Raw genomic sequence first — 12525 nt, forward strand, 5'->3', positions numbered from 1 at the left:
GTTCACAGGCACCAGACTCCCTCTAGTACCTCTTCCCAAGTAGCAATTCTTGTGCGAGCTTAGATGTACAGGGATCATCCAATAATGGCCAAGAACATGAATCCTGGTCTAATTTACCTCTCGTCAGTCCAAGTAAATTGAAACTACTTGTAGCACCCCGCTGAGTTCAGCAAAACCAAATACGAATTGAACCTTGTACAACTTATGCTGCATTTACTAACTGAAACATCAGTTCAAGAATTTTAGAATCCATTTTTAATGGTTACTAGCAGATCTCCTCGGGGTTCCTTTTATAAAGATTAGGTTGTATTAACAACAACCACACTTTTTGTAGTCCTGTAGAACAGAAAAATATTCTGAAGATACTTTACCAAAGCGAGTAGGCTGCATATAGTTGTTTCCAGAAGAATAAGGAGGTGACAACAGGGAGTTAGGAAAGATGATACATGGAAAGCCAAGGAGTTAGGAGAGGTGACACATGGGTGGACAAGGAGTTAGGAGAGGTGACACATGGGAGGACAAGGAGTTAGGAGGTGACACATGGGAGAACAAGGCGTTGGCATACACAAGAAAGATACATTTTATTCTAAAGATTTGTTAGTTAGCCTGCTATCTTTAGGACTTCAAAGGAAACTAATTGATGCATTGAAATAGATTTTATTTGTACAATTTCGAGTGAGAGCAACTCAGGACAGCTAAGAAGAACCAAGGACAAAGTGCAGTGTTTGAAAATGAACTTTATTAGAAGGGCCTGTGTAGTCTACAACCTGAAGTAAACTGGTCTTTGATTTATTCCATAGCTCCAGAGCCAAATACAAAAATTAACAGAACCTGATTTTAGGATATTTCTAAGCCTTCTGATTTTAGGCTTCAACCTGATGTAACCCAGTAATGAACTCCTAAAAGATGAATTCCAAAATTCAACATGATAAAATGCCCTTCAAGCCAAATTAAATCTTAAAGAAGGCTCCATCGGCCGGCCATAAATAGTTACATTGACACGCAACCCTCCCCTTTGCTATAAGTAGACTCCCTTTATTGACTCAGCTTGTTGCCTTCTGTCCCGTTAAGCCTGGCATTTTCTGATTCCGAAGAGAATGTTTTATTTTTGACCCAAAAAAGCGCAGGTTTTCTCATCTGAATCCAACTTTTTGATATGAATTTAGGGAGGGGAAAAAAAGTCTGAGAATCAGAAGGCCTAGATGTAAGGGCCAGTTTTACAAGTGTGCCCTCCTAACAATTTTCCATCCATTAAACTTGTGGTGAGCCCTGCCCACAATGTTCCAATATGTTTCTAATGGGCAAGGATCCTCGCCAGCAGCATGCTTCATACAATCGACCCTGTAGAGTACTGATTGTCTGAGTTTTTTGCTTCTCCAAACAGTGAGGAAACCACAGCATACAGGGAACACAGTCTCTTTGCACAATACAGTCACCAAAGAACAGACCTTTCACAGGTTAAAAATGACCATTGCTGCACAGACAAATCTCTCTCTCTCGCTCTATTCTAACCAAACAGTCCTAATGCCTACAGTCACACATCTAACCCTATATGGCCAACATTGTTGTGCTCCCACCAACACCCAGAATCCACAGGTTAGGGACACCATTATCAGATGCTCCATGGTCCTCACTCTCCATCCATAGAAGGTCCTGTGGAGTCTGTATGATAGGACATGGCTAGCTACTGTCCACAACCAAGGGGTCCTATGACCATCTGCTAGCCCCCCCTCCTAAGTGATTTCTCAAAGAATGTAGTGATAAAAGTTTGAACACTGGGAAATGCGTGTAGATCAATAACTCAATACGCCATCTGGACCTCCCAAAGTAATCATCTTCAACTATTTCTTTGCTGCTTTACACCTCTTAGCATTTGAACCACTAATTCATGTGGACATTTAATGGAGAAGAATTGCAAGGCTTGTATGGACAGAGTCTGAGACACTGCACTACCTCCATATTAACTGCTCCACTTTTCCTATTGAATATCACATTAGATCCTGGTCCTTATTCTCCCGGGAACCAACATTAATGTACCCTCCTGTGCCACCCATCCCTACTTCTGGGTACCCAAATGCCATGTTGCCGAGAGTCTGAGTAAGGAAAAACGAGACTAAAGCTCCCACAAAAATATGTGTGTTATTGATTGAATCTGACCATTAATGGCAATGGACTGTCCTTCCTCTTAAAAAAAAAAGTCCTTGGTAAGTGAGCCACTTAAACTTGTTTGATCACTGAGTGGTCAGCTACCAACCTGTGGTTTGTTGCCTTTAGCGTATTGGGAGGTAACAAAGTGAATGATGCACTATTAAAGCCAAATTATGTCAACCCTCTTGGATAAAAGTAATAGTTCATGTGTGGGGGAGGAACAATGTCATCAATGTGGTTTCCAAACAAATAGGAAGGAAACCATTTTTTAGTTCAAATGATTAAATATTGTTCAAACAGTCAAATTTCTTTGGACAACTATTTCATATCTTTAGTTCCATTTTACCATGATAGCCCATACAGATTCTCCCGAGGCTCACATTGATTCACTCTTACACTAGTTGCCTCACTAACTCTTCTCTTCCTACTTACACACAGCACAGTTTTCTCCAATCATGTCAATGGATTTCTTCATCCATGAAGGGAAACTCCTTTAACTCCCTGAACTGAATCAGATGATCGATTACTTTCAGTATCCTGTTAGTAGAAATTTATTTGATGGAGGTGGGGTTGGATTTCCAACTTAAAGCACCATCTCAAGTGCCACAACAGTGGGGCATAGAGAGAGGCAAAGACAAGGAGATAGCTATACAGTTCTCAGATGGACAACTATAGAAATGGAGGGGCAAAATACAAAGGAAGGTATTTAAAAGAAAGGGAATGAAGAACAAGCAGAAGCAACAACCCCTTGTATTATCTCAAAGTAAACTTAATCTTAGCTGTGCTGTCAATTAAGTTTACAACATTTATGCATGCAGGATACACACATTTCACTTTCAGATTGGCTGGTTTACAGTCAAAAGACACCTAATTCAGCAGATATAATGTTCTGATCTGAGTAGCTAAGTTTACATCTCACAGGCACTGTGTCAAAGCACATTAACGCGTTGTAGAGATGACAATGCAGATTGCTCATATCATGCCGGCATAGGCCAGTAGTGTGTTTCTGGAAAAACTCAATGCAGAGTGACTGTATGAGTCCTATCACAAGAACAATTCATAGACCTGAGGCACCCATTAGTGTATCCATTGCACAGGAGATTGTGTTGGGCAGGTCAAATAAAGATAATTGAAAGAAAAATGGGTGCTAGAGAAACGACAACTAGCTAAATGACCTATAAAAGTTTGCCACAACCTGTAATCCTAAAACAAAGTTTATGAAACTATTTAAAGTTTGTATAGATTGTGAAAGTGTGTGTTGTAATAACAGGTCTCCCCTAACCTGTAATGATTTAAACCACTCACCACCACTGCCCTCTTGCCTCTACCTTTACTGCACTCTACATTTGCTACTTCAAAGCACAAACAGCTAAGAACATCTGTATGGTTTGACAATGGAACCAACTATATTAGTCAGTAAGGTTTCCAGGAGGCCTGTAATCAAATGCTTTAGAGCTTGTGCGCTTTCTGGCAGGATCTATGGATGGTTTGCCAATCAGGTTAATGATAATCCAAAAATCTGGGGAGCGAGGGAGGAGGTAAGTGAAGGTGGAACTGAGTGTGTTTTAGACACAGCAAGCATACATGGTGACAAGAAATAACTAATGAGGGGAAAAAAAATACAAGAACAAATTTTAGCACCAGCAAGAGTTGGGAGTCACCATGCTCCAAACAGGGCAGAAGCACTATCAAAGCTCTATTCTAAACATGCACCATGAGACACTAACCACTTGCCACATTGCAAATAAATTAACCCTCTGAGCCCTTTATAAACCTTTCGAAAATGACCAGGTTAGTACATCTTTGTTCATAGAATGTTATTCATTAAAAAATGTCTTATGCTTTCTCGTCGTCTTTTTCATATTCATGGTACAGACTTGATAAAGTTTTTTTATGTCCTTTAAGGTATACAACAGGTGTATGGATGCTGAAAGTTCAGTTCTCAAAGGGTTAATAAACCATGGCTTCTTGAACAGATAAGACATAAGCTATTTCACCCATAAATAATGTACAAGCTCCTTGTTTAGGGTTTTCTGTATCGGTTCTTTGGCGTTTCTCCACATCCAGTGATGTCACAGGATGAAAGAGATGGGTTTTTCCCAGCGGAGATGGCTCCCAGCAAAGTAGGAAGCTCATGGGTGATGATACGCTCGATTTTCTCCAGCAGACATCCTCCCATGTATGAGCACTGCGCTGACAGCAATTTGAAAGTGTTGATGGAATTAATGCCAAAGAAATCTTTATAGACATTAGGATTGGGCAGGTCAAACTTGCTGACGTTGGTTTTAGCCAGGATGGATTTAAGGATGTAGAATTTGTCTGGTTCATCCAATATTTCATTGAAGACCAGCTCAGGATCACTGAAGAAGGTCATTTTCTCTTTAAAAGTCTGTAAGTATCGGTCCACAAGAAGGGCATGAATGCGCACACGTATGGCGTGCTGGCGGATGAAGGCAATTTTGTTCTCCAGCCTATTTTCAATGACTTGGTTGAGATCCTCCAGTAAGGAGACCTCCTCTTTCAGGAAGAGGTTTTGGTTTGTATCAGGCTGGTACTCATAGGGCCAGAAGGAACTAACGTAGACCCTCGGTGGTTCGGTGACATTGATTAATGGTGCCAGGCTCCAGAAGAGAGCTCCATAGACTCGCATCAGTTCCTGAGTGGCCACATTGTCGGCCTTGTTCAGAATTATTCTGATTTGAGACTCCCGACCCTTCAACTGACGGAAAAGCATCTCCAATTCCAATCCGACGTCCAGCTTGGTAGGATCAAACACAACAAATATGAGGTCAGCTCGGTCAATAAACCACTGGCAAACATCGTTGAAGGGATAACCTTTGAAAGATAGAAAAATTAGAAATTTACTGTTTTATTCTACAGAGAAATTCAGATTACTGAGTCTCGACAAATGTCAGAACTACACTCTGAAGCAGCAATATATCTGTGAGTCAATGGGGTCGGGTACAGATCCATCTGTGCCATTTTCAGGGAATTGAATGAAAATCCTCTTTCCTATTCTCTTCTTCCAAAATTCCTCCATGCCCTCACCCTACCTGACCTCTGATCTCTCCAGCCTTGTGTCCCATGCCTTTTGTTCCTCCAACTCTGACCTGTGCATTCCCTGCTCCCCCTTCTACCCCTTTGGTGTGGCGATGCCAGTGTTGGACTGGGGTGGACAAATGTAAGAAGTCACACAACACCAGGTTATAGTCCAACAGTTTTATTTGAAATCACAAGCTTTCAGAGCACTGCTCCTTTGTTCACCTGACGAAGGAACAGCGCTCCAAAAGCTTGTGATTTCAAATAAAACTGTTGGACTATGACCTGGTGTGTGACTTCTTACATTTGTTCTACCCCTTTGCCCTACTTCCTCACTCCACCTTTAAATACCTCCTCAAACACACCTATTGCACCATGCCTTAGGTCACCTCTCTGAACTCCTGCACTTATCGGTGTTGTTTTCCCCTTCAGTGAAGCACTTTGGAATGTTTTTTCTATGGCAAAGGTGCTACATTGATGCAAGATTGTTGCTGAAGTACGTAACCTATTTTGGTAAATGTCCAAAGAGTACTTTCTACCCCAAGACGATAATAAAACATTTGAGTGATGCTCTTGCAGTTTGACATCTCAACCCCTCCATGTGCTGTTGTCTTGTACATACTGTGACCATTGTTGCCTTGTATATAACACAAGTGAGCAGTCATCAGGGCTCTCTGCCCACCAATATGCAGCCTCACCTGCTGGAAACATATTGGGACTTTGGGGGTGCGGTAACCACGAGTTCCCAACCTGTGCTTACTGCGAGTGCCAGTCCTCACCAGAAGCCTCCAATTGTGGAATCAGCCCTACTGTGTTTAAAATAACACAAGATAGCAAGATGTAGGAATGGATGTAGCCACTGTGATCATTCTGTTGCTGCACAACCATGGATATTTGAGAACCCAGAGGAGTTCTCATGGTCATTTCCTCAACTGAACCTGCACCATCACGGTTCACAACTAACTTATAGTACAGCTGTCCATTCTGGTTCAACATTGTTACTTAATATTTTAAAGGTAATTTTCCCCCTTCCCATCCTGTAGGTCGGGCTGGAGCTGGGTACAGTTCCCCAACCATATGGCATCTCACCCAAGTGGCCATGTTTGAGTCAATGCAGCAAGTATTAGCAGACTTCCTGTTATTTACCTCTTTCTTGCTGTTTACGGTTTTCAATGATTCCAGGCGTGTCAACAACAGTCACTCGTTCCAGCAGCTTGTGTGGGAGCTCGATGCCAACAAGTTTCTCCAGAAAGTTCTGTCCAAACTTTTCCAAAGGAGAGAATGACCGAGTGCTGTCAGCAGCCATGACTATTCCTTCCACGGTGCGTATCTTAGCCCCATGCATGACCACGGTAAATTCTGATGTAGTTGGCTCTGCACCTAGGGGCGGAATGGAGAACATAGGAAAATTAGGAACAGGAGAAAAATCATTCAGCACCTCAAGCCTGCTTTGCCATTCAATTAGATCATGGCTGATCTGCACCTCAACTCCATTTATTTGCCTTTGCTCCATATCCTCAATACCCTTACCCAACAAAAATCTATCTTATCTCAATCTTGAAAGCTCTAATTGTCCCAGCATCCACAGCCTTTTTTTTTGAGTCAAACATATTTATTTAAATAAGTACTTGTTACAACTCATCAATTACATAATAAATCCATTACATTCATTAGCCGCAATAAAACAAAGCCTTAAAACCAGCTTTCGGGTTAACTGTAAATGCAGTGGTAAATTTTACAGATAAAATCAATAATATGAACAGTACAGGTACCCATAGTAAAAAAAAAAAAAAAAAAATTTTTTATCCACAGCCTCTTGGGGGAGAGAATTCCAGATTTTGACTAAACTAGAAAGGCGGTGTCAGTGAGGTCTGCAAGAAATACACCTGAAAGTAGAAGCCATGGGGATGATGTATTGAGTACACACTAGCAATGGGAAACCCTTGCCTGCTGCCCGTGCATATCGGGTAATGTGCGCACAACTTTCTGACCTTGGCCAGTGGACACGGTTTCCCAGTATGTGCATTCAGAAGATTACTCTGAAGATTCTGAAGCAGTGACTGAGCTCTATTTTGTTTGAACCAGTAAGTGGCATTTGCACGGTGGCATAGTGGTTAGCACTGTTGCCTCACAGCGCCAGGGACCCGGGTTCGAATCCGGCCTCGGGCGACTGCGTGGAGTTTGCACATTCTCCCCGTGTTTGCGTGGGTTTCCTCCGGGTGCTCCGGTTTCCTCCCACAGTCCAAAGCTGTGCGGGTTAGGTTGATTGGCTATGATAAAATTGACCCTTAGTGTTAGGGGGATTAAATACGTGGGGTTACAGGGATAGGGTGGGATATGTGTTGGTGTAGGGGTTACGGGGATCGGGTGGGATATGTGTCGGTGCAGGCTCGATGGGCCGAAATGGCCTCTATCTGCACTGTGGGGTATCTGTGATTTGCCATAGAAAAATCATCAATTTGTAACAAGTGATAATTAAGTGACAATTGTTTACAAGAAGTGCACCACTAAAACAATTGGCTGAACAACTAAAAATGCATACGTGTTTAGAATAGTATTACCTGTGCTTTATAAGCTTGTATGTGCTTTTATTTAACGCAGGCGAGTTAGTACGATCTGGGATGCACTGCCTGAAAGGGTGGTGCATGCAGATTCAACATTAACTTTTAAAAGGGAATTGGATATATACTTGAAAAGGAAAACATTACAGGGCTATGGGGAAAGAACAGGGGAGTGGGACTAATTGGATGGGCCGAATGACCTCTGTGCTGTATGATAAGTGCTTTGAAGTGAAATCAACCCTCGAGTTAGTTAAAGACAACTGCAGAGGGCAGTACTTTGAACGACCCATGGAGTTTAGAAAATCTCTCACCACTCTGGGTGTGCAGACTCTGACATCAGGCAGCAAGCGACTAACTGATACCGAGCTTTCTGAGCTCTCCTGATTGGATTCTGGGATCGGAAAGAATTCTGGTGTGCACTGTTCGGTTACTCTGCAGGGTCCTGTGCTTCGGCTGACCAGCTCTGTGGCAAATTTTGGCCTCACTGAATGGGATGATCGATTTACCACTGATTTAAAATGAATCATGAACAGTTTTGGGTTCATGCCAGGAGAGAGAGGAGACTTTGAAAGAACAAAAGTAAAAACATATTGCTTTGTCCATTCTGGCTCCCTCTCTGGTCATGAACTCAAGATTAAAACAATCTCTATTGGGGCGGAGTGCCACAGGGAGTTTCAGTGTATGTAACAATATCTTGAATAGTCTAATTTTTAAATTGTTCTGCAATGAATTAAAACTCCTCCAGATTGCCTGTCTCAGTACCTGTATAAAGCTGGTAGATAGACTCATCCAATCCCAGGAGGTAGTTGACCATGGTGGACTTTCCAACACTCCATGGTCCCAAGAACAGCACCATTGGTTTTGATACGATTTCTCCATCTGGAAGCAGAACAGTTTCCATACACAGTAACAGAAAAGCAAATCATTGTAAAACACAGCAAGACCATACTGAGTTACCGGTCAGTCCCTGTCGAGCTGAAGGAGGTCTTTCCCAAGCAGGTGATAATGTAGAAGGGTCTCACAGGTAGGTACAAATGCTCAGTTCCTTACTGCACTCACACTGGAAACTAATAGGTGTCAGCCTTGGCTCAGTGTTAGCACCTTGTCTCTGAGTCATAGGTCATGGGTTCAAGTCCCACTCCAGAGATTTGAGCACATAATTGAGGCTGACATTCCAGGGCAGTACTGAGGGAGTGCTGCACGTGCGGAAGTGCCGTTTTTTGGTGGAGACGTTAAACTGAAGCCCTATCTGCCCCCTTAGGTGGTTGTGAAAGATCCCGTGGCACTATATTAAAGAGGAGCAGGGAATTTCTCCTGGTGTCCTGGCCAATATTTATCCCTTAACCAACACCACCAAAACAAATTATCTGGTCTTTATCACATTGTTATTTATGGGACCTTGCTGTGCGTAAATTGGCTGCCACATTTCCCGAAATTGTAAGAAACAGTATACTTAAAATACTTAATTGGCTGTGAAGTTTATTGGACTCTCCCGCATGTTCTTTCTTATTGGCGATTGAAGTGTTTAAATCATCACTAAAGGGATGTGAAAGGATCAAGTGACGGATACAGACCTCTAGGTGAGCCATTAGTTCAAGAGGTTGAGCATTTGGATCATCTGTTTTGGGGAATCTTGTTTGTGTTGATGGGAATTGATTGATAACCCATTAGCCAGGGCGTCTGATCACTCTGACTCACTTGGTTAGGTTCTGTTAATTCCAACTCAAGTGACTAGTTGGATAGAAGCAAAGCGTTTGAGGTAGAGGGAAGCGAGAGCTGGTACAGCGGGTCACAATGTCCACCTCAACCTATGTGAACCATACTTTCTTTGAGTCATTTTGTTAATCTAGAAGTCCCAGGGAAGGGATGAGGAATCCCAAGAAAGGCACAGAAAGGTTAACAAAGAGGCTTAAAGAAAAAAAACAGTGCAGAGAAATAAAACAACAAATCCTGAAAGAGGACAAGAGAGACTGAAACAGAGAACACAAGAGAGATTGAAACAGAGAACATACGAGATGGAAACAGACATTGGAACGGAGAGACCACGGCAGAAAACAAAATAAATTGAAAAGAGGGACTGAAACAGAAACCTTGAAAGAGAGGGAGGGGCTGAAACAGAAACAGTGAAACAAACTGAAATAGAGTCTGATGGATGAGGTGTGAGCGATCTAAGTGACCGGTACCATCTGTGAACAGTTATTTCTGCCCATGTTCAGTCTACACATCATTAGACAAAAAAAGAAAAACTTGTATTTATATAGCGCCCCGGGACGTCCCAAAGTCCTTCACACCAATTAAGTACTTTTGAAGTGTTGTCACTGTTGTAATGTAGGTGATGAATAAACAGATCCCTCTTGAACCCACTGTTTCAAGATTGGAGAAAATTCCCATTTGAAGAATATAGAATGGGGGCAACTAAGATACTTTCAGAGGATAGATTTTCTGGGTCCTCTCCCGTGACAATATTCCTCATTCTGCAAGAGTGCATTATGAAATTAGAGGCCGCCTCGTCCATTTAAATCACAGGCACGGGGCCGAAATTCTCAAATGCGCACTCAAGATGGGCGAGGATTCAGAATTTACATTACAAGGAAGTTGGACTTGTTCTATTTGGAAGATTTCAAAGGTGACCTAATTATAGTTTTCAAGACTAGAAAGGGAATTGACAAAATTGATCGAGATAAATTGTTCAGTGCGATGACTGGTTTAAGTATCAGGAACACAAGTTTAAAAAGTTGTGTGATCGAGTTTTTGGATAACTTCCACCCGGGAAGTTTATTGGAACATTACTGAATTCAAGAGACGGTGGCAGTTCTGCAGAGAGAGATGTCTAAGGGCAAGTTTTATAAATTCGCACTTCCAGTACCGGGCATCATGAAGGTGTTTAATGAGCAGCTGATCTGCTATTGCCTGTTTTACAGTCTCCCCAAAAGTTAAACTTATCCCCAGAGGATGGGGAAGGTGTGGAAGGAAGATTTTTCAGGGAGTCTAAGAGATAGAGCACGTTTTTTGAATGTTGAGACTGGTCAGATATTTTTTGAGCCATGCAGTTTCAATATAAATGTCTCAATCGTGTAGCATACCGCTCCAATGGATAGTGTCAGTTCTGTGCAGTTTTTTATATGAGGGCAGTTTTCCATGTTTGTGCTTCCAGCAGGAAGCTTCGCTACTCTGCCGTGTAGATGGGGATCTGACAAGCTCATGTCGTGAGTGGCGAGGCAAATTCGGAAACCGGGCCTGTGCAGCTTTATTTAGAGATAACTTGGGACTTTCCTGCGTTGTCTATGTTTATCGTGACAGTGTTCATATACGGCATGTTAGTATTTTCAAACGTGGAAATTTCCCCGCTGACCTTCAATTGTTTCAGGGTCATCGGAACAAACTATAGAGAGCATCATGCTCCAATATTTTATCTTTCTAAAAGAAAACGCCATGGGGGATTTTCCTGGATCTGCGCCCGGTTTCACTGGATCGGCTGAGCGAAGTAAGTGGGAAATTGGGTTCCTTTACAGGTGTGTGCTCCGACCCAACCGATTTTGCAATATTTGCTGCAGTGAAGCAATCCAGCGCACTTGGGCGCAAACCCAGGAAAATCTCCTTTAACGTGTTTTAGTACAGATACGACGGAACACAACCTCCCACTGGGGATCCTTGCTGATGGCCGTGCCTATTGGGAAAAGTGATGACTAGTTTCTTGCTAATGCGCACAGTGCGATTCCAGCTCACACGTCAGATGAATGTAGACTGCCCCGTCCAGAGGGACAGGTGGCCCTGAAGACTGAACCAGAGAGTGACAGCGCACTTACACATGAACATCTGGGGGGGGGTAACACTGAGTAAAAGGTAATGTGCACGGTCCCGCAACCTGTCAGCTCAGTGAGCATTAGTAAACACTGCATTGAATCCGTATCACAGTATCAGAATATGGATTTAACACTGAGCTTTATATATTGTGTTTGGTCCCTCTTGCTTCTAACCTCGGGTAACGATACTTAGCAGCTTGGTGCATTTATTCATGGAGCTGCTATCTCTTCCTCATCTTGATGCATTGCTACAGCTGAAATTCAACTTCTAATTTTTTTGTTTGTGAGTCAGTAATAATGTAACTTGTTCCACCTTTGTCACCCATTGTCAGTATCTCCCAGGTCACGTACAACACAGGTTAGATACAGAGTAAAGCTCCCTACTGTCTCATCAAACGCTTCCAGGGCAGATACAGCATGGATTAGATACAGAGTAAAGCTCTCTCTACACTGTCCCATCAAACACTTCCAGGGCAGGTACAGCACGGATTAGATACAAAGTAAAGCTCCCCCTACACTTCCTGACAATGTGCCTCACCCTGCACCTCACTAGACTGGTGTGATTTTTCTGTTTCCTATCCCAGCCACCCTTATGGATCCCCAGTGAGCTTCCCAGCCTCAACCAGATAGTGGGTCAATTACTGATATTGCCCACCTACCTTTGGTGGGGAAGGGGACAGCTCAGTATACACCACTTACTTTATTGGGCAGATTCTGGTTAGTTGTACAATTCCGATTTACAGTTTACAGCCCCATAACGGCAGCTGTGACCCTCTGCCTATCGGACCAACTTGCATGAAGCCGGTGGCAAAGTTGCTGTCGACTGTGTGTTGCTTTAATAATTGACGTTTTGTTATTGGGATCCAGGAGTTTGTCAATCTATTCCAAAAACTTGATTCTTGTGCCATTACAAAATGACTGCTTACATTTACACAACGCCAACAGATTGGGGGGGGGGGGGAGTCAAGTCCTAA

At 42.7% G+C, this 12525-nt stretch overlaps 1 protein-coding gene across 2 annotated transcripts in view; it reads right to left on the minus strand.

The window, feature by feature from the left end:
• Nucleotides 1–720: 720 nt before the first annotated feature.
• The window catches only part of srlb (sarcalumenin b), a 124777-nt gene continuing 112972 nt past the window's right edge, over nucleotides 721–12525 (minus strand). For both annotated transcript variants that reach the window (XM_086001013.1, XM_086001012.1), the window contains 3 exons: nucleotides 8511–8627; nucleotides 6334–6567; nucleotides 721–4983 (listed from right to left, as the gene is read on the minus strand). In XM_086001013.1, the coding sequence (XP_085857139.1) occupies nucleotides 4172–4983; nucleotides 6334–6567; nucleotides 8511–8627 (1163 nt within the window). In that variant the 3' untranslated portion in view covers nucleotides 721–4171. The remainder of the gene's footprint in view (nucleotides 4984–6333; nucleotides 6568–8510; nucleotides 8628–12525) is intronic.

This window comes from Somniosus microcephalus, chromosome 11 (assembly GCF_052327205.1).
Source record: "Somniosus microcephalus isolate GS21.2 chromosome 11, FLI_Smic_1.0, whole genome shotgun sequence".
NCBI classification, from domain to species: domain Eukaryota; kingdom Metazoa; phylum Chordata; class Chondrichthyes; order Squaliformes; family Somniosidae; genus Somniosus; species Somniosus microcephalus.